This window comes from Mercenaria mercenaria, chromosome 12, assembly GCF_021730395.1.
Source record: "Mercenaria mercenaria strain notata chromosome 12, MADL_Memer_1, whole genome shotgun sequence".
In the NCBI taxonomy this organism is placed as follows: Eukaryota; Metazoa; Mollusca; class Bivalvia; order Venerida; family Veneridae; genus Mercenaria; species Mercenaria mercenaria.
In genome coordinates, this window is record NC_069372.1 from 78,274,888 (window position 1) to 78,302,783 (window position 27,896).

Genomic DNA, 27,896 nt, shown 5'->3' on the forward strand with positions numbered 1-27,896 from the left:
AATCTGCCAAAAGAATTCCATATGAAAACAACTATAGGTTTTTATATATGCAAATTTTAATCCTAGTATTTGTTATAACATATTTTATATAAAGTACAATATTGTTTATACATCATTGACGGATATCAGTTCATTATGTTATACTGCAGAGTAGAGAAAATTAGGTAGGGGACTTTGTTTTGAATGGCAATATTATCATGTTTAAAAACGCGAACCTCCAGGCATATAAGTGACAAAAGAACTATGCTATAAGATGATGATACATGAAAGTTTAAAAAGGAATATGGGAAAAAGGAATACATGTATCTTCATATTAGTCTCGTTTTTCACGAGGATGAAAATTACTTTACATGTTTTGCTTTTGTAAACGGCTCGTACATGAAGTAAACATCGGCTTCGAATGTTTATCCGTCGTTATTTTTGGCAGAAAAAGGGAAAGGAATTTATCAAATGTTTTCATTTTTTTCTCTTACATGAAAGCATGAATTCCGTAATATCCTAACCTAATCTAATGCGTTTATGTTTGTTACAGAAAGTTTTTTATGTTTTTACACAAATATCCTTTCTATATGAATCTGTAAAGCAGCAAGATTTATAACGAAGATGACAAAAATCTAAAACAGAAGGTTATGTTGCTTTCAATGGAATAATCTGCAAGCTTTATTGCAATGTATTACCCAAGGCATGCAAAATATACAGAGAAGAAATTATTAATTTTGGTCTCTGCTAATTTAAGGGAGACAATCCAATCTTTAGGGAATTGATTTAACTCAATCGATAGAGAGACTAGACATTCCTCATTGCCTTGTATTCTTCTTTAATGAAAATGAATTCAAATAACAACTTCAAAGCTGTCAAGAAAGCACCTCAAAAGACAGTGTAATGAAAATTTGCAAATACCTGCAAAATATATTTCGTAGAAATGCTTTTTTTTCTATATAATAACTGACTGTCGAAAATCTAAAACGAAAGTACTTTAATTCGTTAACACGTATCATGCCGGGCACGCTTGATTCTGCCTTTGCGGCTAGAGCAGAACATGATTAGCCTGTAAATCTATGCAGTCCGATCAAGATCTGCTTTGTCCGCCATTCAGTTAGTAAGCACCCCTTTTAACATTTAATCGACAAGTTCATTATAAAAAATTAGCAGGGTAAGGTTAATCTATGTCCTACAGACCTTACAGAAAGCGTTTTTGGTCTTTTTTATTTGGCTTTATTTAAAGGGAAATCAGACTACAAAATGACCACAAATGAATCTCATTCGCTTTTATTTGCATGCTTTATAACATACACCTAATCTGGTATGTAGCATTTTATCTGAAATGTGTCCATCCCTGCTTTTTGTATGGAGAAAGACACGCAATAGATAAGGCTTTTGAACAGAATTTGCAAAACAAACAATCAGTTTCATAAATATTGAGCAATTGCGTTCTTTTGAAAACTAGGAGGACAAAAGTTTTGCTTGGATCATTTGTTATCATTTTACACTCTGTAATCGTGTTAAGTGATGTGAGTACTTGAAAAACTCCGAAAATGAAACTACCTTAATCCTCGTATGCCTATCAACGGACGTAACACATTAAAGGTTGTATGGCATCCTTTTGGGTTCTTTAAACATGGATTGGACTTAAAGAATTACCTTCGGGTGGTCTACTTCCGGATAAAAAGTTGGTTTTTCTTTTTCAAGTTCAGAACATGTGAGATTTTTATTGAGTAAATACACATCCTGAGCTGTGTATAACAGGAGCGGGTGCAAAATGTGCTCAATGGTCAAAACAACCCTATGTTTCTTATCTTATCGTCCTATCTTTAGAAAAGAGATATGTTTTTACAAACTGAGAAGCCATTAGTTTTAGATTTTAAATATCTTTTAGAGAAAGTGTTTTCAGATTATACCTTTTGAACACATCAAAAGAATTCCATCAATTTAACATTGTGAGGCATTTCCCATACTTTAGGGAACACTACGATCGACATCATAATTTCTAGCTGATTTAAGCACTCTACGGATAATCACAAGCAAATTGGTTCATTTCAGATGAAATTTGATCTCCATGACAATAACACTCTTCTTTTATACAGCAGAAGTTTCCTAGAAAATGTAAAGCAGAAATTTGTGTTTTTGAGCATGATCATTTAGTCATTTTGTTTCAAAGATATTAGAAGTTCAAATTATATTGGCAAATCAGCAAATTACTTGCCTTTGGCCATTTACATTGTAATAGAAATATGGCAAAGACACAATTTTACAAAATCATAATAATATATACATGACTGTACACATAAATAATACTTTTACTAGGATACAGTAATATTTGACAGGGTATTGTTGCGTTGAAGCATGGCTTCTTTTATCAATTTAAAAATATTTAAGAGATGTTTCTTTTTCATACTTGACGTACCAGAAACAAATTTATTTAAAGAGGTCCAAGAAACATTGCCCAGATATTTACGTCTTTTGTCTCTATATTTATCACAACACATAGAAATCGATACTCTAATTCAGTTACAGTTTGGGTACATAATTTGCATACTCTTTCATTTATTATTTATTAGAAAACTTGAGTAAATATTCATTAATTTCTGTACCTCAATAGACGTTTTGATGTTTTAATTTCGACATTGTTACTGAAGGAAATTAAATATATCTTAATGAATCGAGCGTCATTGTATCATAAAACGGACACTTTTGTATTGTGTATTATTTAAGAATGTAGGAACCAATTTTTTTAACGTTAAGAATTTTCCGGGATAAGTGGAGAGAGAGAGAGAGAGAGAGAGAGAGAGAGAGATCTTCACAGATTTTAAAGAACAAAGACTGTTTATTTAAGTGAAGAAATAAACGGGTTACCCATATCGGCCTCAGAAAAAGAAGAAAAAGAAAGAAAATGGTCCCAACAAGGCTGCAAAATAGTTATTTTGACTAATATAGACCACGTGCGGTTCCTCAGTTGTATTAGCTTGTATTCTTGTATGCCAGATGATCGAAAAGTTATACCAGATATGTAATTTCGATTGTTTGTCTTAAATCAATTACAGTTTAGGTAACACATCCTTGACAGTTTATTTCATGAAAGAGAAATTGTGCATTGAAAGAATAACACTCCATGAAATTGTCCGATCTTACTTCTTCTGTAAAGTTAATGTCTGTTATGAAGTACAGCTCACGTCTTTGAAGTAGCTTTTATATGATTTAATATCCGTTCGGTATTCCCTTTTTCCTGTAATCACTGTAAGCAGTAATTTTGTCCCCTGTCTTAAGAATGCACTGCACTACCGACGGGTAGTTTTTGTATTCCGTGTTGGACATCTCATGACCAATTCCTTTTAGACCATCGATCAGCTCCTTGCAAGTATATGAACAATTTCACAAGAATCCTTCAAAATATAGAAGAATTTAATCACAACAAAAAATGAAAACAGTAGTTGGTATTTGTCTCACTTAATCAAGCATTAATTTCACCCAGACATTTTGGTACTAAACGAATATTCTACATGTCAGTTAATTAAATTTTGTAAGACAAACTCAGTGGTATATTACACTATTCTGTCGTGGCTGTAAATAACCATATTGTTAAGGATGAAGTCAATAACGTTTGTTTCTTTTAAGGTATAGGTCCATGTTTCGGAGAAAAAAAGTTCGAACGTCATCAAATCATAGAAAGAAAGCATTGTTTTACATGAAAATTTAACAGCGTATAAAATATTTATATTATTCTACAAAACCATTGTCAGTTTACTGATACATGTATCGAACTCCAAAAAGGGACAGCATGAAGGGGCCACACTTCTGGACAGTTTAGCGCCTTTAAAAACTCACCATTTTTTAAAAGCTGTTACATGTCTTCGTTTTGATGCATTTGCAAGATCGTGCGAGTGATTAAACTTTACATAACTTGGTAAAACATCGTTTTAGACAATTGTTTACATGTATTTCTTTACAAATGACATTTTTATTTAAAGGGGGACAACTCATTAAGAATATTTTAAGTATCCAACTCTTTGGGACAGAACAGTAAAACATATATTGGACAGATAAGTTGTGTGTCAAGATGCTGTTCATTTACTAAAAAAATCTGTTGTTTTGTGATATACTGCTAAACCTTAAGCGAATTCCATAGATCAATTTTCCGTAGTTAATCATACTTAAATTGGATACACGAATACCACTGAAATTTTGATATATATGTCATGTCTCCATCAGGAAATCGAAATAACCGAAGTCTACAAATCGACAGAAATACTTAGTAGCTGTATATTTATCTTACAGGAAAGTATCAACGACAGAGTAACACATTTACGTGCAATTCCCTTTTCTTAGATTTATGACTTCTAACGCTCCCTTGATATTGTTGGAAAAGTTTTCATAGTGCAAGTTGTACATTTATGAAATTGCTTATACGTTTAGAAAAATATGTTTGTTTTGTTTTGATAGCATATAGAAATGTCAACAAAATCCAATTATGAAATGATATCATTTTATTCATTTTAGGACGGCAACCAATTTTTTAAGACTTCACAGAAACAACACTGTAATGCTTTGCTTTCTAATAAGTGTGCAAACATCGTTTATAAAGATATAAAGTGGTAGATAGGATTTTTTCCCTGATATATGATCAAATATCAAGACACATTTAATTTTCTTCTTAGATATTAATTTGGTTATTATAGACATACATGTATATCTGTATTTCTGTCACAGTTTAAAATTGGGCTGAGACTTTAAAAGGGAAGAAAATATATCATTTCTTCTAAGTTATTTGAAATTTGAATGAGGTATTATAATTAATTGTTTTACTTACAGGAGAAATTCGTAAATATGAAAGATATTGCAAAACTATTGAGAAGGCGTTAATGTCGATAAGTGTCCAAGAAATGCTCCAAATGAACTGGATATATCTATTTCGAGTTTTTATTTTTATTCAGTAATTTACACTATTGCAAATTGTACAGATCATACGTTACGTCAAAATATTGCATAACCGCGGCTTGCAAGAAGATAAAACTATCGCCTTCGCACATATATCAAACACATGACCTATAACATCTTCGTCGCTTTTTAACTAAATTTATAAACGCTTGTGTTGTAAATCATTTCTACAATGCATACAAACCTGTCTTATCACAACGAGTATTTGTCGAAGATGACAAACAATATTTTAAACAAGATTACTTTTGTTTAAAACTAGACAAAATACACACATAAACATAAATAATTATTGTAAAATATTACCAATGTTATAGTGTTACAATTAGATTATAACTAAAATCATCAAAGAATAGGCACATGAAGTTTTAATCCTCGGTGATACGGAATTCGCCATGAAGACTAACTATCATCGCCTGTTTCGGGATGTGATTTGAAAAACAAAAATGGAAAAAGAAATGTTCCCTGAAACTGAGATTCATAAATAGCTCTAGATGTATTTTAAAGTATATACCTTCGGAAAGTCTTGCTCATGAAATATTGCTGGTGGGTACAGCTGATGATGAAAACGAGGATAATCTATTGCTTCTTTGATACCCCAGTTGAACCATAAAGTTTCCATAGTTACCTGCATTAGACATTTAAATTGTTCAATATTGGTATGACTTTATATCGCCTGATTTTACAAAAAAAGTCTTACAGTAAATTAGATGATCAACCAGTTACTTATCATAGCTGAGTAAATTAGTAAACGCTTACATTGCCTCTGCATTCAACGCCCATATGACATTTGTTTTCACACTTTCTAAGGACCTCACGTAGCTATGATATCACGTGAATTGGAACATGCAAGAGGGCAAGATTTCAACATACGTCTGGTCGTTATATGAGAAACGTGGATTTTACCGACGTACCCGTAGGAAAGTTAACCTTTTTGCACAACGTTAAGGCGCATTTTATTTCAACAACTCCCAATTGTTGACGACTTTAAAAATCTATAACTTCAAACGTGTACAACACTAGATCGATTAAAACAATGTGACGTAAGAAGAAACGAATCTGTAAACATAAACTTTAAATATACCGCGGTCTAGTACAGTCCATAAAATAAACAAACGTGTTTGTAAACATGGACGGATCCAAACGGAAGGGGAAGAAGCATTTTATAGAGATATTTCGATGGCAAAATACAATACATATCTGTAGCTCTGTCCAACCTATAAACCTGGCAAGTCTATTTTATAAGTACAACAATACTGTTGACCCAATTAAATGAGCTGTAATTCCCGTTTGGATAAAGTTTGCATACTAGCGTGCAGATTAAACACGCACACATAGATTGTTTATTTCTTACATATGCTAGATATTCGTCATTTCATGTTAACATTATAAAGCGTATCTTTTTTTTTCACGGAGAACTAATTAATTAATCAACAAATCAAAATATTAGTATTTAAATAAAACATATATTATATATTACCAGTGCCATCGACGTTGGTATACGAGTTGAACCGGAAGCACCAATCACTAATTTTACGTCGCCATTTTTATCGACAATTATGCTCGGACACATTTGTGATAAAGGGCGCCGCAGTGGTCCTAATAAATTTGATTTTGAGGGAGGACGATGAAAACTATTTTCAACATCTGGTAAGGAAAAATTCCTTAGTACATCGTTGAAGACAATTCCAGTTCTAGTCCCAACAACCTTTGAGCCAAAACTGTAGGAATAAAATGAGAACAAACTGTCAATCATAAAGCATTTTAAAATAATACCTGTAATATTTTTGATATTTTCTAAAAAACATGCAGTTCCGTATGGTTGAAAGCATTTATTTTTAATGATATACCATATTTGTATAGCGCACTTTTCATATATGAGCTTTTCAGAACACACGCTTAAATACCAATGAGTTCACATTTAAAACGGTTGACTGTAAACACATTTATAATTCTCGATCAGCTCGCAAAATAGATGGAAACTGGCTTTTTGCAGAGAGTGTACTGGTATCTCCAATTTGATTCCGATATAGTTTTATTGTTTGTGAGCAGTGTACGCAAATCTGTGGTCGTTTTCTTTGATCTTGGATTGCTAATCGGCTTGTGCACTTCTATTATGTATTATGTAAACTTTATGGACAAGTATGTTGGTTTGAACTTTGTACTTAAGAAATAATAAATCTGTTCCTATATTTTATCAGTTAATAAAATATGGGCAGGAGTCTGGATGCGTAATAATTAAATCACGAGTGCGCAGCACGAGTGATTTAATTATTCGCATCCAAACGACTGCCCATGTTTTATTAATTGATAAAATTATTGGAACATATTTATTATTTCGATTCTAACAACGCAAATAATTCGCATTTTACAGTATGTACTACATTTTCAGCGTAATACGTCATTCGGGTCATATGCTGTTACAATTTACCCCCTATGGTTAGAAAGTGTTGCATAGCCAATGGAACGTATATATATTTGTTTATTTTTTATCAGAATTTTGAAAAGTATATATAATTTAGTAATCTAACAGCTCGCAAACTAATTATGAAAAGAATCATCAAAATAAGCGAGTTGACCCTGTATTACGAGTGACGAGATTAACTTTTATATGACGTCACATCATTATGACGTCATACTTTATGTCATACATTTTATGACGTCACTGCTGAATCATAATTAAGCTAATTGAATTCGCTCGTACAGATCAGAGCGTGTTTTACGGACCTACACATAGGTCAGTATGACTTTTTATTATATTTATGTTTTTGAAATGCTGTTTTCAACCGTTTGGCCCTGAAATAATTCGTATGTAATGGAAATGAAGTAGAATCTCTTATGTTACAATCATAAGGGGGTGAAATGTAACAGCCAACCATATTTTATCGTAGATTCATGTATAGGCGATTTCGCTATATGTTTATATAGCAATTGCTGCGGATCGTGTTAGAATTTACATTAAGATGATGTCACGTTTTGAATTTCCGGTGAATAACAAAAAAACAAAGAATATTCAGTTCTTTCCAAAAACCGTTATGTTATGATTCAACCAAATAGTTTACTTTGTCCACCAGAAAGGAACAATTCTTATTTTAATATTGATATTTGGTACCCTTATAACAGACAATAAGCTAAAACAATAGAAATTCATACGTGACTTCGATGAGCTCAACAAAGCAATTTCAAGCACAGCTATTAATGTGGAATGTAAAGTAAGTTACACACTACAATATCCGACCAAGATACTTACAAAAACAATGCATTTGCAGAATAGAGAGATAAAAATAATTTTGACAGCTCGTGAAATTTTGACAGGTATATGACGACTCATGACTTCATTAATTTTTTATGCCCCCGAAGGGAGGCATATAGTTTTTGAACCGTCTGTCGGTCTGTCCGCAATTTTCGTGTCCGGTCCATATCTTTGTCATCCATGGATGGATTTTCAAATAACTTGGCATGAATGTGTACCACAGTAAGACGACGTGTCGCGCGCAAGACCGTGGTCCGTAGCTCAAAGGTCAAGGTCACACTTAGACGTTAAAGGTCATTTTTCATGATAGTGCATTGATGGGCGTGTCCGGTCCATATCTTTGTCATCCATGGATGGATTTTCAAGTAACTACGCATAAATGTGTGGCACAGTAAGACGACGTGTCGCGCGCAAGACCCAGGTCTGTAGCTCAAAGGTCAAGGTCACACCTAGATGTTAAAGGTCATATTTCATGATAGTGCATTGATGGGCGTGTCCGGTCCATATCTTTGTCACTCATGCATGGATTTTAAAATTATTGGGCATGAATGTGTACCACAGTAAGACGACGTGTCGCGCGCAAGACCCAGGTCCGTAGCTCAAAAGTCAAGGTCACACTTAGACGTTAAAGGTCATATTTCATGATAGTGCAATGATGGACATGTCCGGTCCATATCTTTGTCATTCATGCATGGATTTTAACATAACTACGCATGAATGTGTGGCACAGTAAGACGACGTGTCGCGAGCAAGACCCAGGTCCGTAGCTCAATGGTCCTAAACTCTAACATCGGCCATAACTATTCATTCAAAGTGCCATCGGGGGCATGTGTCATCCTATGGAGACAGCTCTTGTTTTCTGGTATTTCTAACTTCCAGTTTCACCTAGAGCACAAAATTGGCGCAATTTCGTGACAAACGTTGCATTTGTTACAAGCATAACTTCAAGTAACATAACGTAACATTAAGTAACATAAATAAGATCATGTGATATCTTTTAATGCCCCACTTCTGATTGATTTAAGAAATGGACTACAAAAAGACGCTCCTTCTCAGACACACGTAACATAAGTAACACTCATGTAACATCCTTGTTACATCTATATAACACTACTAAAGACGTATTTTGGCCGAATTTAAGAAATAGGGTGTAACATGTGTAACATTTTGACTACAAATAGACGACTCTTTTCAGACACATGTAACAAAAGTAACACCCATGTAACAGCCTTGTAACATCCTTGTTACCTCTAAATAACATTAAAAAAAGAAGTTTTTCGGCCATTTTAAGAAATGAGGTGTAATATGTGTAACATTTCGGCTACAAAATGACGCCACTTCTCAGACACCCGTAACATAAGTAACATCAATGTAACATCCTTGTAACATCCTTGTTACATCTATATAACACTACTGGAGACGTTTTTCGGCTAAATTTAAGAAATGAGGTGTAACATGTAACATTTTAACTACAAAAAACGCCTCTTCTCAGACACACGTAACATAAGTATCATCCATGTAACATCCTTGTAACATCCTTGTTACATCTAAATAACATTAAAAAAGACGTTTTTCGGCCATTTTAAGAAATGAGGTGTAACATGTGTAACATTTCGGCTACAAAATGACGCCACTTCTCAGACACCCGTAACATAAGTAACATCAATGTAACATCCTTGTAACATCCTTGTTACATCTATATAACACTACTGTAGACGTTTTTCGGCTAAATTTAAGAAATGAGGTGTAACATGTGTAACATTTTAACTACAAAAAGACGCCTCTTCTCAGACACACGTAACATAAGTAACATCCATGTAACATCCATATAACTTCCTTGTAACATTCTTGTTACATCTATATAACACTACTGAAGACGTATTTCGGCCGAATTTAAGAAATGAGGTGTAACATGTGTAACATTTTGACTACAAATTGGGGCCTTTTCTCAGACACACGTCACATAAGTAACATCCATGTAACATCCTTGTAACATCCTTGTTACCTCTATATAACATTTATAAAGACATTTTTCGGCCAAATTTAAAATATGAGGTGTAACATGTGTAACATTTTGACGAAAAAAGCCGCCTATACTTAGACACGCGTAACATAAGTAACACACATGCAACATCCTTGTAACATCCTTGTTACATCTATATAACACTACTGAAGATGTATTTCGGCCAAATTTAAGAAATGAGGTGTAACATCTGTAACATTTTAACTACAAAAAGACGCATCTTGTCAGAAACACGTAACATAAGTAACATCCATGTAACATCCTTGTAACATTCTTGTTACATCTATATAACACTACTGAAGACGTATTTCGGCCAAATTTAAGAAATGAGGTGTAACATGTGTAACATTTTGACTACAAATAGACGCCTCTTCTCAGAAACACGTAACATAAGTAACATCCTTGTAACATCCTTGTTACATCTATATAACACTACTGAAGACGTTTTCCGGCCAAATTTAAGAAATGAGGTGTAACATGTGTAACATTTTAACTACAAAATGACGCCTCTTCTCAGACACACGTAACATAAGTAACATCCATGTAACATCCTTGTAACATTCTTGTTACATCTATATAACACTACTGAAGACGTATTTCGGCCAAATTTAAGAAATGAGGTGTAACATGTGTAACATTTTGACTACAAATAGACGCCTCTTCTCAGAAACACGTAACATAAGTAACATCCTTGTAACATCCTTGTTACATCTATATAACACTACTGAAGACGTTTTTCGGCTAAATTTAAGAAATGAGGTGTAACATGTGTAACATTTTAACTACAAAATGACGCCTCTTCTCAGACACACGTAACATAAGTAACATCCGTGTAACAGCCTTGTAACATCCTTGTTACATCTATATAACACTACTGAAGACGTATTTCGGCCAAATTTTAGAAATGAGGTGTAACATGTGTAACATTTTAACTACAAAATGACGCCTCTTCTCAGACACACGTAACATAAGTAACATCCTTGTAACATTCTTGTTACATCTATATAACACTACTGAAGACGTATTTCGGCCAAATTTAAGAAATGAGGTGTAGCATGTGTAACATTTTAACTTCAAAAAAACGCCTCTTCTCAGACACACGTTACATAAGTAACATCCATGTAACAGCCTTGTAACATCTTTGTTACATCTATATAACTCTACTAAAGACGTATTTCGGCCAAATTTAAGAAATGAGGTTAACATGTGTAACATTTTAACTACATAAAAACGCCTCTTCTCAGACACACGTAACATAAGTAACATCCGTGTAACAGCCTTGTAACATCCTTGTTACATCTATATAACACTACTAAAGACTATTTCGGCCAAATTTAAGAAACGAGGTTAACATGTGTAACATTTTAACTACAAAAAAGCGCCTCTTCTCAGACACACGTAACATAAGTAACATCCGTGTAACAGCCTTGTAACATCCTTGTTACATCTATATAACACTACTAAAGACGTATTTCGGCCAAATATAAGAAACGAGGTTAACATGTGTAACATTTTAACTACAAAAAAACGCCTCTTCTCAGACACACGTAACATAAGTAACATCCGTGTAACAGCCTTGTAACATCCTTGTTACATCTATATAACACTACTAAAGACGTAATTCGGCCAAATTTAAGAAACGAGGTTAACATGTGTAACATTTTAACTACAAAAAAACGCCTCTTCTCAGACACACGTAACATAAGTAACATCCGTGTAACTGCCTTGTAACATCCTTGTTACATCTATATAACACTACTAAAGACGTATTTCGGCCAAATTTAAGAAACGAGGTTAACATGTGTAACATTTCAACTACAAAAAAACGCCTCTTCTCAGACACACGTAACATAAGTAACATCCATATAACAACCTTGTTACATCCTTGTTACATCTATATAACACTACTTAAGACGTATTTAGACCAAATTTAAGAAATGAGGTGTAACATGTGTAACATTTAGACTACGAAAAGACGCCAATTCCTAGACACATGTAACATAAGTAACATCCATGTAACATCAATGTTACATCCTTGTAACATCTACATAACACTACTGAAGACGTATTTCTGCCGTATCGATCCGTACCTGAACCGTGTGGATTGGTACGGAATGATTTAAGGTGTCACCACGGTATAGAAGTATTTTCCCGGGTTTTGTTCCTAGAAAGTAGTTTTTTTGAAATTTTAAAGTTCCCCAAATTTTAACGCTATCCCACTTTGAAGTTAAATTCCAATTTTTTATTGATCTGTGTACTTTTTTGTCATTTCTGATTTTTTAAAGTTGTTTTATGTGTTTTTTTCAGGATTAATTCTGTGGGAAGGTTTAAAAAAAACTACACCAAAAGGGTGGCCAGAAGATTCGTGGGAAATTTAAACATGGACTAGTACTTTGATGTGTAGCAAAAAAGTTCCGTTGATGGGGGGTTTTTTTCTAGAATATTGACGGGGATAGTATTATCTTCAAAAATTTAAGAGCTGTCAATGCTGAAATTTTGTTGTAAAATTCACCAATCCATGTCCAAAATGTTTTTTTTAATATACACAAAAAAGGAGAAATTGTACCGGGGCCCCCCTTAGGGAAAATTTCAAAAGTGGAAATCTCACAACCATGGGGTTTTACAGTCATAAAAACTTCACCACAGTAGTTAAAAATAAAAAATTTCGTGGCAAAAGGGGAATTTAAAGGGGTTTGTAAAATTTTAATTTATTAATTTTTAAAAATTCATAGTTAATTTTTTTTGAAATTTGAGTAAATTGTCCCTTTTGATTTGTCATCTTCTCTAAGTGCAAAGACACTGAAAAAGGGGAAGTTTAAAAAAGGCAAAAAAAAGAAGACTATAGTTTTTCATTTTAAATTTTAAGAAAAAATATAATTAAATTTCTTTTTTTTTTAAAAAAAAAATTCATTTCGTTAGGTTCTTTTCCGAGATTTTAAGATATTTGGAACTTTTACAAAGTGCGCAGTAGACCGTGGAGACATGTCGTATTTTGGGGGAAGCTGTACATTTTGGACCGGAGGGGGTTTATAAATGAGGTATAGCGGTTTCGTAAAGGAGTCGGGAGATGATTCTTGTGGGGGCGGGTCTCAAAACCGGTCCGGTGTTATTAATGATTTAAACCCAGTCAGCAGGCGTCTCATATATGATATAAAAAAATTTGCGTGAATGTTCGCCCCCTTTGCGATGAGCGATAACTAATATTACCGAAAAAATTTTTTTTCCCTCTTTTCATCAAATCCAATGTGCCCTGGATTTTGGCTTTGAAGGACTTTGCTTACCGGTGTGCCGAGGCATTTGCGGCATTTTTAAGTTTAAAAAGTTTTTTTTTCCCGACAAAGGGTTTGTATTAAAAGGGGGAATTACATGGAGGTGTTCAGTGTGATAAATAGTTTTTGTTGTTGTTGTTTGTGTATTATTTATTTATTCATTTTTTTTTTCAGTTTAAAACATATTCCGATTTTCACTTCACCCGCATGGGCCGCGTCAGATACCTGCTTAATGGGATGTTTATTCGATTTGTTTTTCGGGTTTACAACGAGGGTGTGTTACTAAGAAATATTTAACGGGGCTGTTTTTCCGGGTCGGCCTCGTGCATTTTCCTTAAATGTTTTGCCTGGACCGATGGAAACACAACTTGACGGTTTTTTGTATTTCATTTTGCTCGTTTATTCTACTTCTTTTTTAGATGGGATTTTCCTTTGGGACTTTTTTTCTTTTTTTTGTTTTTGTTTTTTTTAGCATTTATGTGTTTCGTTCTTTTAAAATGTGCATTTCAGAACTTTGTTGTCGTGTAAAAGGGGGTTGGGGGAAATATTTTTTTAATATTTTTTCCCTTTTTCAGCAACTATAGTAAAAATTTATTCAGTTGCAGTGTTTAATGACAGATTTCCCTGTAAAGTTCCAAACATTTGTTTTTCAGAATAAAAAGAAATGATAGTGGCCCAATCGTGAATTTAGTCACTTTTTTCTAAAGGGTTCCGATCAACTTAAACATACACCACACCAGGGTGTTTTCAAGAAGGCCGCACCCGGTTTTTCAATCTTTCTTTTTTCATTTAGCGATTTTAATTCCCCATGCAGAAGGAAAAATTTTGAATGCAACCATCGAGCTTTCCTAAACCAGACCAAAAATATTAAGTCGGGGGCAGAAAACGTGATTCCCCGTGTAACACCCCAGAATGACGGGTATTTTCGGTAAACGATTAATGTTCCACCCGGGGTATTGCCCTCTGGTCCTAAGTCCTTTTCAAACTGTAGCCTAAAAAGTCAGTAACGCTTGACAGTTTCAGGGGTACCCTGAGCTGTTTGGTCCAGTTGGAGTTCTTGACCTTCCGCACTTGCCCGCTTCCAAGATGGCGCGGATCGGTTTGCATTTGCGTTCGGCATTTTTCGGTTGCCGAGAAATAATTCATTTTAAGATAGGCTGTTTGGGGATTTATTGTTTTACTTTCCCTATTGTCATAAATATATCACATATTGGGCTTGCTTGGGGTTTTTGGGCTTTCAATCATAAAAGTTTTATTTTTTTTGCAATTGAGTGGGTAAATAGCATTTTTTACTAAAAATTGCTATTTTTAAATAAATACCTTTTTTATACTTAATTTTCAAAAAAAAATAAGCTAAGTTTTCAAAAAAAATACTATAACTTTTAAATAGGGGTATCCAGTTTATTCATGAAAATCTAATTGAAATTTTCGAAGGAAAGGCAAATTTGTAAGGCCTTTTTTTCTTCAAAATTCCCGGTTTTCCCACCAATTTTTTCCCCAAAGTAGGTCAATGTTTGAAAGTTTTTTGCGGGACAAAATTTTCTTTTCGGACAAGTCTTGTAACTTTTTCGCAAAAAACCCAAGTTACAAGATTTTTTGGGAAAAATTTTGGCCCAATTAAAAATTTTATAAGATTAGGGCCCCCGGTATAGAAGCTTTGGGTCGTTTTATCCTAGAAAGTATTTTTTTTGAAATTTTGAAGTTCCCAATTTAACCTTCCCTACTTTGACATGTTTTTTCCCAAAAGTATTTTTTTGATACTGTGTACATTTTTTTTTTATTTTGATTCTTAAAAAGTTGTTTTATGTGTGTTTTTAGATTCATTTTGGCGGAAGGTAAAAAACACACCCGATGGGGGCCATGCAGATGTCAGTGGGAATTTTTAAAAAGGACTAGATACTTTTTGTGTACTAAAAGTTAAACGTTTGGTGGTGTTTTTCTGTGAATATTGACGGGGGTTTTATTTCTCTTAGAAATACGATGCAATGCTGCATTTTGTTGTGAAATTCACATCCATGCCAAAAGTGCTTGTTTTTCTTCAGCAAAGAAGGAGAAATTTACGGGCCGACACCTTAAAGTATGTCTCAGGTACCCTCGATAAGGTTTCTACGTTTCTATCCGTGCTGACGTAGCTATCCCCGCGTATGTGTGATGGGGTATAGATCACACCTACAAACCCTGGTGCAATCTGATCAATTTCTTGACGTGAAATAGATTATTTTTTTTTTGTATGATTTTTGTTTTTTGTAAAAGTTTTAAAATTAAAGAATTTAATTTTATGATTTGGGAATTTAAGAAACTTACTTTGAGATTTCCCCCTGTCCATAGTGTCGTCTAATTCATACAAGTTCTATACTCGCATGTGCATGAACTTTCGATTAATTGTTTGTAAAAAATCGGGCGTCGACCTTAGGGGCAAGTTTTTTATGCTCAAATCATACATTTTCCTATTAGAAATACATTTACCTGTCTAACACATGACTTTGATAGAAGATCACTCGTTTTTATGTATATATTTGGTATATATGGGGAAGTTGATCTTGATACAAATGTTTAGTGTTAGTTTTTTGACACCTACATCAAAATACGTTGGTATATTTAGGACACACATATTTTTTCTTCTCAAAATTATCTGAAGCGATCAAAATAATATTTCATCTGATCGAAATAAAATATCGTGAGCTCGAAATAAAATATCGTGCGAACGAGGTGATAAGTCGTGCGTTCGATATACAATGTCGTATGGTCAAGATAAGATGTCTAGCGATCGATGCTGTGAGCTCGATACAAGATATTGTGCGATCGAGATAATAAGTCGTGCGTTCGATGTAAGATGACGTATGGTCGAAATAAGATGTTGAGCGATGGAGATAAGATGTCGTGCCCTCGAGATCAGATTCTTTGCTCTCGATATAAGATGTTGTGTGATCTAAATAAGATGTCACGCACTCGGGATAAAATGCACTCGGCTGCGATAAGATATCGCACACTCGACATAAGATGTCGTGCCCTCGCGATAAGATGTCATGCTATGAGATAAGATGTCATTCTCTCTAGACAAGGTATTGTGCTCTCGAGATCAGATGCTGTGCGCTCGAGATAAGATAATGAGCGCCCGACATAATCTTTTAATAAAACTGCTATGTTAGGCCTAGATCGATCACCTGGGTCTTACAGATAAAAGTAAATATGAAACAAATTCCGTCCTATAACGGCCATGTTTTTGCACAAATCGAAAGTGTGAGCAGTTTTAGTTAAACGTTCGCATGACATAATTTTTTGCCAATACATATAGAAAAAATAACCAGTGTTCAATTAACTGCTAACGGGTAAAATTCATTCTGAAATCGAACAGTCAAGCTCTTTAGACTAGAAGATGTTCAAAGTATACACTGTATACATATGTACATATTAGATTTCTAGATTAATAAGCCAGTTCGTAGTGGAGCCAACTTAATCAAGTTTCATAGAAAGGCACATTCTGCCAAACTGCTTTGTTAAAACTGCTTGTTCAATTTTAGAATAATTGCAAACAATGTCTGTTCTTTGTTTGGTGTTTACGGCATTTTGATATGGTAAAAGGCATGCCCGCCCTGAGCGTAACTTATTTTCTCTAAATGGTTTTGTCAAATCAATTTAACGCAAAAGATGCTTCATGGTACCATTTTACTCAGACTGTTCATACTGTATGATTTGTGAAAAGTGAAGGTCGCTTTACAAATTATCTCGAGCGCTCGAAGTCTTATCTAGTGCGCACGATACATTAACGAGCGCTCGAGCGAAATTAATTTAAAAAAATATGTTTGTCCTAAACAAACCACGATACATAACAATCAAAGTTCAAAGTTCAAATTTTATTGGCAAATCAGCAAAGTACTTGCCTTTGGCCATTTACATTATGTAATGCATTTTCAACTTATAAGCAGGGTTTCATTTGTTTGTTCAGTCCCCATGTTCATCTACATATGACGGGAGGCACGACGCGCGACATTTATGTCACATGAGATAAACAGGACTCAGTAGGATTCAGTAGTTAAAATCTAAAATAATTTTAGTTCTTTGGTGAGTACCGCGTCGAGGCACAAACCTGTAAATATCATGTTAAAGCACCACTAAAGAGCAAACATGTATTTCAGAACAGAGTGTCATTTCTAAGCCCTTTCCATAATTCATACAATGCATACTCACGCGTGTTTAGTTTAGCTTAACCATATTTTATTGCAAACGAATCAAAACATGTTTTAATACAAATAAACGCACGCATTATTTTAAAATGTATACATTGAAATCAGAAGCAAAAGGGATAGGTCACATTTTATTCCAACATCAGCGACGGCCCTTCCCCAAGTGTAGGTTAAGGTAACTGATGGATCTATCAGAATCTGTCATGCTAAACACTGCTAAGACATGCAAAGACACACAAAGACATGCTAAGGCATGCAAATACAGTCACCAAGACATACATGTATATGTAAATGTGTATAGGTATATTAATGTTGTACAAAAGTCTGTAGAATCTCAACAGAAGTGAGTATCGGCAGAAAAAGACATGCAAAACCGGTCACACTGGTATATTAACGTTAAAACGGTGATTTTAGGCAAAAGTTATTTTAAGTAAATAAAAATAAATAAAATTGTTACAAATTATTTTGAATTTTAACAGGGACATGTATCGTACAAGACACACGAAGACATGCAAAGACGATCACCAAGCCATATATCTGAATGTGGACTGGTATATTGATGTTTTAACGGTGATTTTAGGAAATATTTATCTAATAAAAATAAATAAAATTGTAACACATTATTCTGAATCATAACAAAAGACATGTAACGCACACAAAAGATATAAATTACAGTAATAACAGGAAGTTACCGTAAAATTATTTTCTACAGTACCGTTCGAAAAAGATTCTGAAGTTATTATGGTGTGTATTGGTTTAAAAATCAATGAATAAATAAATAAATCTAAAAAAATATAAAAGTACAAACTTTATAATTATTTTTATTATTAATAACACCCTTTATTAATCTGTTTATATGAACCTGAGAATAAACAACAACAAGAACAACAACAAAGGGGGGGGGGGGGTCGCAGTTAGGTGTCTGCGCAAAATGTTTTTTGATTTTCTCTATATTTTATGACAATATACCTGCATGTATTAAGTTTCATTCACAAGTGTTACTGTTATCAGTTTTTACTTAATTTTATAGAAATTCACATTTAAAGTGGGTGGGGTAATTTGACATGTAACCAGCCAGGAACAAAATCTCCGCCGCGTTTTAAAAATGGTTCAAACTTTTTACTGGAACTTTCGTGATAAAATAACTATGCAATGGACATTTACACAACATGTTGCGTTTTAAATTCTCTTGAATACTTTTTTCAACACAGAGCCACAAAGTGGCCTAATCAAATTTACTGATTTTCAATGGACGAACTTCACCAAAAATCTAAAACATGTTTTATTAGTTGAGATATTTAGGTGTTATTTTCAGCAGATATTGTAAGCTTAATAAATATTAAAATGACAATATATCAGTACACTCTGATTAAGATTTGGAATAGTGGTACACTCTCAAACTAGGGAAAAGTGGGTGGGGTAAATAAACATGCAAAGCTAAACATTCGAAGCAACACAACTATAGGAATAATAATTTTGCAGTTCAAGAAATGGCCTCAGATTATCTACTTCTATCTTAATTATGCCGTATGAGGTGGTAGGGGCATATAGATTTGGTCTTGTCGTGCATCCGTGTGTCTGAGCGTCCGTCCGTCGCCCGAAGTTTTTGACGCACCTAGCTCAAAAAGTATTTGATATTAATTGGTGAAAAATTGCATGAGTTTTTATCGTGATATGTACTTGCGTACCTTTTATTTTTGTCTGGCTCCGCCCCTTCCTTCCAGAATTATGGCCCCCCCTGACATAGTCAAAAACACATATTTTCACCTTGTGACACGCCTAGCTCAGAAAGTATTTGATATAGATTGATGAAACCTTGCATGAATCTTAACCATGATATGAACTTGCGCACTTTTTATTTTTCTACGGTCTCTACAAAACCCCTTTTCCAGAGTTTTGGCCACCATGAAATAGTCAAAAATGCACATTTTCACGTTGTGATGTGGTATAGCGCAAAAAGTATTTCATATAAATTGGAGGAAACCTTGCATGAATCATTATTGTGATATGAATTTGAGCATCTCCTATTTTTCGCCTGACTCTGCCCCCTATTTCTAGAGTTATGGCCCCTGAAATAGTCAAAAATGCACATTTTCACCTTGTTGTGCGCCTAGCTCAGAAAGTAATTACATATAAATTGATGAAACCATGCATGAGTCTTTATCATGATATGAACTTGTGAACCTCCATTTGTCATCTGGCTCCTATTTCCAGAGTTATGGCCCCTGAAATGGTTCAAAATGCACATTTTTACCTAATGACGTGCCTAGCTCAGAAAGTTTGATGTAAATTCATGAAGCACTGCATGAGTCTTGATTATGATGTGACCTTGCACACTTGGCATTCTTCTTGAGAACCTTAGCGCTTATTACAGAGTAATTGCCCTTGAAATAGCCAAAATAGTGGATGTTTTGTTTGTGATGCTCATAGTTCAAGAGGTATATGGCCTAGAATGATGAATCCTTTGTATAAAATGTTTGTTGAGGCTATATCCCCTTAAAACTGCAAACATGAATCAATGAATTATTGCCCCTTATTTTTGACAAATGTACAAGTGGGGGCACACCATGTGTCCTACAGACACATTCTATATCAAATACTTTCTGAGTTAGGCGTGTCACAAGGTGAAAATATGTGTTTTTGACTATGTCAGGGGCCATAACTCTGGAAATAAGGGGCGGAGCCAGACAAAAAAATAGAAGGTACGCAAGTACATATCACGATAAAGACTCATGCAATTTTTCATCGATTTATATCAAACACTTTTTCAGCTAGATGCGTCAAGAACTTCGTGCGACGGACGGACGCTCACATGCACGGACAATACCAAATCTATATGCCCCTACCACTCATAGAGGCATAATTAAGATAGAAGCAGATAATCTGAGGCCATTTCTTGAACTGCAAAATTATTATTCCTATAGTTGTGTGCTTCGAATGTTAGCTTCGCATGTTATTTACCCCACCCACTTTTCCCTAGTTTGAGAGTGTACCACTCTTCCAATAATAATCAGAGTGTAACTGATATATTGTCATTTTAATGTTTATTAAGCTTACAATATCTGCTGAAAATAACACCTAAATATCTCAACTAATAAAAAATGTTTTAGATTTTTGGTGAAGTTCGTCCATTGAAAATCAGTAAATTTGATTAGGCCACTTTGTGGCTCTGTGTTGAAAAAAGTATCCAAGACAATTTAAAACGCAACATGTTGTGTAAATGTCCATTGCATAGTTATTTTATCACGAAAGTTCCAGGTAAAAAGTTTGAACCATTTTTAAAAACGCGGCGGAGATTTTGTTCCTGGCTGGTTACATGTCAAATTACCCCACCCACTTTAAATGTGAATTTCTATAAAATTAAGTAAAAACTGATAACAGTAACACTTGTGAATGAAACTTAATACATGTAGGTGTATTGTCATAAAACATAAAGAAAATCAAAAAACATTTTGCGCGGACACCTAACTGCGACCCCCCCCTTTACAAATTATTGCATAAAACATTATACAATGCATATAGGATAAACACATAATATATGTATGACAATAACCGATGATATTTCGTTCTTGACAATTTGTGATCCTGAAAAGGACAGTTGTGTTGTCCTAAAAAGGACCGTTAATACGTTAGATTTAAGTTTTTTTCGCTACAGAGCATTTGCGAAGGCGGCACTGGTATAAATTTGTGCATTGCATCGTTGTCTGACTGGTTCTTTACCACGGGAGAGAATCCAACATATGTATTCCCCTCCCGTGTTTACTCTCCAAGTGCAGGAGTCCTTTGGAATAATCAGCAAGAAACTTAATGTCAGGAAACCATAAGTATTTTTTTATAAGTTTTAGCTAAACATTTGAGCCGCGCATTGAGACAACCAACATAGTGGCTTTGCGACCAGCATGGGTCCAGACTAGCCTGCGCATCAGCAGACCGGACTTAACAAGACTGCGCGGATGCGCAGGCTGGTCTGGATAAGATTCATGCTGTTCGCTTACAGTTTCTCTAATTGCAATAGGCTTTGAGATTCATGCATTCGCAAACGCACTATGCGGATTTTCTCATGGCGCGGCTCATTTGTTAATTTTATTATAAACTTTATAAACGGCTAGAATTGAATTAGACTTCGACAAAACATAAAAAGGCAGACACAAAACATACACTTGAAGGCAAACATGTTTATTTATGTTTGAACGGTTATTTTAAGGGAACTTTATCCAAAAAAAAAATAATAAAAATAAATGAAATTGTAACAAACTATGTTGAACTTAATGTTAGACATGTATCGTACACAAAGACACAAAATATAGCAAAATGTCTACGGTAAAAATGTTTTAAGTATCGTTCTGGTGTAATATTGTGGTGTGTATTGTTTTTTAAAACAATAATTAGAATTATTAAAATATAAAGACTTGGTCTAGACTTCGACCTTTTTCGAAACATGCAATGACACACAAAGATGGATACAAAGACATGCATTTGAAGGCAGACATGTATATTTATATTTGAACGGTGATTTTAGGGGATCTTTATCTAAAAAGTAATAACAATAAACAAAATTGTTATAAATTATGCTGAATCTTAACAGAGGCACGTATCATACACAAAGACATAAAATACAGTAATAACAAAAATTTGTCGTAAAATTATTTTCTTCAGTATCGTTCGGAAAAGATTCTGATGAAGGTCTAGTTGTGGTGTGTATTGGCTTAAAAAGAAACAATAAATAGAATTATTACATACCTACATAAATTCTGTAAAAATTCGGCTTGTATTTCACAATTAAATATGAACAGACAGACAAAAATTCCGTAGTGTACCTTCCGTATTGTATGCTGCCGGACTTTTTTCATTAATATGCATAACCTTACACAGTTCTATAAATAGCGCACATAAAAACTTCACAAAGTTCCATTTGATATTAATAAACATTGAAGATTTCGTTCAAGAAAAAAAAAAAGAATCAAAATTGGTAAAGGTATATAATAAAAGGGTCATTATAACAGTAGCTGGATCTGGAACTTTGTATTTTGGCTCTCGTGGATTGCAAGGGTCGGATTCACATCGGCGCTTGCGCGCCTCGTGGAGATCCGAGTGGCAAAACCGCTCGAGCGAATACTGCATCTCAGATCCAAGCTAATGTTATAATACCCTATTTTAGAATTGGGAATATACTAGACACATACTCAAACATATATCTGAAGGTATAATTATTATTTAAAAGGTGATTTTATGACACATTTATTTAGAATTGATCAAAATATCAGGTTAAATAATTTATTATTACAAATTAGCAAGGACAGTCACAAAGAGATTCAAAAAGGATTAAATGCATTTTTGAAAGTGCTTGTGTATATCAATATTGTTAAAAGATATAAAACAATGAATAAAAATTCATTGTATGATCTCACACACAAGTTTTGCAGGAAACAACTACCTGGTTCATGGAGTGCCACGGCGTTTCCTTCTCCCCCCCCCCCCCTCTCCCCCCTATCCCGCCACTAATAAATCGCCTGGGCAAAGTGTAACTTCTCTTTTGGTCTGGTAAAATAGTGCAAAAATATACGGATTTTTCTTACTTGCTACGCGAGCGTACATAAGTGTCTTTTGTTCTGGATGAATTATTTAATATATGCACTTTTTCTCGCTCGACTTCGCTCGCATAAATAATTTATCTATGGTTCTGGGTGAAAATATGCATTTTCTGGCTCGCTACGCTCGAGTACGTAATTTGTATTCTGTTCTGGGTGAAAAATATATAATATGCAATTTTTTCTCTGTCGCATAGGTAATTTGTATTTTGTTCTGGGTGAAAAAAAAAATGCATTCTTTTCTCGCTCGCTATGCCCGCACATATTAAAATCAACAAAGTTTGCACGAGCTTTATATTGTTATAGTACAGGTAAAAAAATCCAAGAAAATCGGGTTAGAAATTTCATGTATGCGCAAAAAATAGTTTATATCTGAACATTTCTGATAAACATTACTATTATAGCTGTTATTTGTGTTGATTTTGTCACAAAACCTGACCCCCCCTTTCCCCCCCCCCTAATACCAAATAAAAGCACGTCAGAATGCTCCAGATGGATACATTGTTTCAAAAATTTTCAGGGTGGGGGCATTACCCCGAACCCCTAGTTGCTCTGCACTAAATTAATTTCTCATCTACACCAAATCCGGTTACTCGCCACTGGTAAAATTCTATTCTAATATATCGCCTGAAAATGATATGATGTAAAACACAAAATAATTTTTATTTTCATAATTTAGAATAGATACCTGTAGTTAAACATGTTTTGATTTTGACTTTTTAACGAGGTTTGTTTTAAAGTTATTTTCGTGGCTTGTTAAAAATTGGGTAGTGACCGTAAAATTTATCCTGATTTAATCTTGTTGAAATTTCAAATATTGTTTTTATAACATACAATATCTAAGTATGACGGGGTCAATTAACAAGAATTGCATTATATAAATTTGGACTATATGACAGGAGATGGGATATGTCCAAGTTCAATACCGCAAAATGCGTTCAATGTGACCTGATTAGCGGATTGTTCTTAGGTGTTACTAACAAATGTTCATAGTTTGCAATTACAAAACTCATAGCAATGATGGTTGGTTTAAAAGTTTTTTATTCAACATATGCATGTAGATTAAATTATATGTTACAAAAGCAAAGGATATTCATTGTCTTGAGTTTACAATTCAGAAAAATTGTGCATGAAAATACTGTTTTATGACTGCCTTTATTCGTTTTATTAGCTTTTTGTCTGTTTTTATAATTTAAGGGGAGTGCCTGTTCAACTTCAATCAATCGCAAAAAATTATAAGGTCATGTATTCCGGTAACTCGGTCCTTTAGCGTGAATGCTGGCCATATTAAAACTGTGGCTGTGTTTTGTGGTTCGGCAGTCGTGGTCATAAAGGTAGGCGGAACCAATTAGCTTTCTTAATTGACATCGTTATTGACCAATCAGCTATCACAATAAAAAATTTCTTTTTGGAGGCGTTTCCCTGTGTGGTGGTGCGAAAAATGACACATTTTTTGTCATAAAAATCTGGTTTAACATCAATCCAAGACTGAGAAGTAACATGCTTTGGTGCATAACTATTATTTCTATGGAAATAAATTGTTGTGTAAGTCGTGTCCGTTCTGTACGATTCGGTAGAATTGCTATTAGGATGCGTTTAACAGTAATTTTGGACGCTTTTTTTCACATTTAATTTTTTTAAATTCAATTTTGATATAAAAAACTGTTTGGATTAGCACTATCAGACTAAACTTTTTTAACAGGTGCTGGGGACTAACGTTTAAACAAATATATAATTAATGGATAAAAATAATTCCCCGACAGTTGCCGTCGGAATCATTTGCTGAAATTTTCGTCTTTTTGACGTAAAATTTTAGCCGTTTAATAAGGAATAAATGCCTATAAGTTGATTATTAGGTATAAAAAAAGATACAGTAAACATTTCCTTTGATAGAAAATAATAATATATAAATGTTAGTTTATACATTTGTTCTTCGTCTGTACGTAATTCAGTCTTTTCAGGTTTCAAAAACCCTATAGCTGTAATACCATAACTTTTAAGTACGTAAAAAGTCTCATTAATTTCAAAATTATTGTAGAATATAAAAAGACACAAGGATATATTATTGAAATAACTTTTAAACCTTATTCAATGCATTGTCCAAAAAGATACGCAATGTGTATATTTTTGCCGTTGACTGTTCCGTCGTGGGAACCTCTTAAAACGTACTATTTTGGTGAAAATATGTTGTTTTTTTTCTTTAAGTTAGTGTAATAGATATATAGGCGAGCTATGTCTGACTATAATATTTTCATTTCATATTAAATGATACGTTGTTGGAAAGACCAAGCTAGTACCTAAGTTAGAAGAAGCCGAAACGGGTTCGAACATTACTAACCGCACCTTTGTGTCTTTGCATGTCTTAGCCGAGTTTAGCATGACCCCTTCAATAAAAAAAAAAAAAAATACAAAAAGCTGAAGAAAGAAAACAAAATTAGGATTTCGAAATTTGATCACCCTCGACTCAAGATATGCACGCAGACACTCACGTGTTCAAAATTACTGAAAGTAATATCAAAGTTGTTTGGAAAATATGTGCGGAAAACAATGAACAAATAAAACCAATGGGTCACCAGGCTTGTTTTTGTGAAAAGTTGCCAGTTTTGAACAAACCCACTATTGCTGAAACTGCCAGCGATTTTTCAACATTTTCATAATTTTCTGCTTTATTATAAATACCAACCAAAATATGCATGACGACAACATAATAGTGTTCTAGCATAATACATGTAATCCATTTGGTCTGGTTCGCGCCATTTTTCGTCCAAGCAGGTGTTGTATTCAAGCGGTCTTAACATAAAATTTAGCCTTGTGACCCAAATATTTTTAGCCAATTTTATGTTCACTATACAATCATTCATATACACGAAAAACAGGGAAAAACATCTATGAAATAGTTTTTAGAAAATTTAAAAAATATGTTCTTCACTATGGGTATTTTACGGTGCCCCTAAAGTGACATGTTACACACATTTTTTCCAATTAGGTAATGTGAGACTTTTTTCTATTTCGTTTAAACGAAATGATTTCGTTTAAACGAAATAATGATTTCGTTTAAACGAAATAAGTTATTTCGTTTAAACGAAATGATTATTTCGTTTAAACGAAATCATTTCGTTTAAACGAAATAACTTATTTATTTCGTTTAAACGAAATCATTTCGTTTAAACGAAATCATTTCGTTTAAACGAAATAAAAAAAGTCTCACATTACCTAATTGGAAAAAAAGTGTGTAACATGTCACTTTAGGGGCACCGTAGTATTTTTCATTGAAAAAGGTTGACAAAAAGGAAATACGAAACAAGATTTCTTTTTATTTGTATCAATTATTGTAATGACATAGTATTACAAATATGACTATGGTATAAAATACGTATATAACGAAATCAGTCAAAAACCCTGTTATACGGTGTTCCGTTTGGACAATCGTAACTTTTTATTTAATACAGAACCGCGATGCGCGATGGTACGATGACAAAAACGCGATGGCACGATGGTGAAACAACGATGGTACGATGGTGATAACGCGATGACACGATGATGAAAAGCGATGGTGGGATGGTACAATGGTGAAATGTCGATGTAATATCGCATTTTTCATCATCGTACCATCGCGTTTTTCACCATCGTATGATCGTACCATCGTGTTTTCATCATCGCACCATCGCATTTTCACCATCGTACCAAAAAAAATATTTTTTAATCCCCCGCCGTGGCGGAGGGATTATAGGAATGGTCTGCGTCCGTCCTTCCGTCCGTCCGTCCTTCCGTCTTTCCGTCCGTCCTTCCGTCTTTCCGTCCTTCCGTCCGTAACAAAATCGTGTCCGGTCCATATCTCCTAAACCCCTTGAAGGATTTTCATGAAACTTGGGTCAAATGATCACCTCATCAAGACGATGTGCAGAACCCATGAGTCAGCCTTGTCGGTTCAAGGTCAAGGTCACAACTCAAGGTCAAAGGTTTGAGCCTGCCATTTTGTGTCCGCTCTATATCTCCTAAACCCCTTGAAGGAATTTTATAAAACTTAGGTCAAATGATCACCTCATCAAGACGATGTGCAGAACCCATGAGTCAGCCATGCCAGCTCAAGGTCAAGGTCACAACTCAAGGTCAAAGGTCTGAGCCTTCCATTTTGTGTCCGCTCTATATCTCTTAAACCCCTTGAAGGAATTTTATAAAACTTGGGTCAAATGATCACCTCATCAAGACGATGTGCAGAACCCATGAGTCAGCCATGCCGGCTCAAGGTCAAGGTCACAACTCAAGGTCAAAGGTTTGAGCCTTCCATTTTGTGTCCGCTCTATATCTCTTAAACCCCTTGAAGGAATTTTATAAAACTTGGGTCAAATGATCACCTCATCAAGACGATGTGCAGAACCCATGAGTCAGCCTTGTCGGTTCAAGGTCAAGGTCACAACTCAAGGTCAAAGGTTTGAGCCTGCCATTTTGTGTCCGCTCTATATCTCCTAAACCCCTTGAAGGAATTTTATAAAACTTAGGTCAAATGATCACCCCATCAAGACGATGTGCAGAACCCATGAGTCAGCCATGCCGGCTCAAGGTCAAGGTCACAACTCAAGGTCAAAGGTTTGAGCCTTCCATTTTGTGTCCGCTCTATATCTCTTAAACCCCTTGAAGGAATTTTATAAA

General features: G+C 34.4%; 1 protein-coding gene across 3 annotated transcripts in view; it reads right to left on the reverse strand.

Annotated features, from left to right (window-relative positions):
- Window positions 1-291: 291 nt before the first annotated feature.
- LOC128545891 (glutathione hydrolase 1 proenzyme-like) overlaps window positions 292-27,896 on the reverse strand; it is an 81,499-nt gene continuing 53,894 nt past the window's right edge. For 2 of the 3 annotated variants that reach the window (XM_053520406.1, XM_053520407.1), the window contains exons 10-12: window positions 6,410-6,650; window positions 5,444-5,557; window positions 292-3,348 (exon numbers count right to left, since the gene is read on the reverse strand). In XM_053520406.1, coding sequence (XP_053376381.1) covers window positions 3,196-3,348; window positions 5,444-5,557; window positions 6,410-6,650 — 508 coding nt within the window. In that variant the 3' untranslated portion in view covers window positions 292-3,195. Of the gene's footprint in view, window positions 3,381-5,443; window positions 5,558-6,409; window positions 6,651-27,896 lie in introns of all 3 variants that reach the window. The other variant, XM_053520408.1, reaches the window with a different exon arrangement.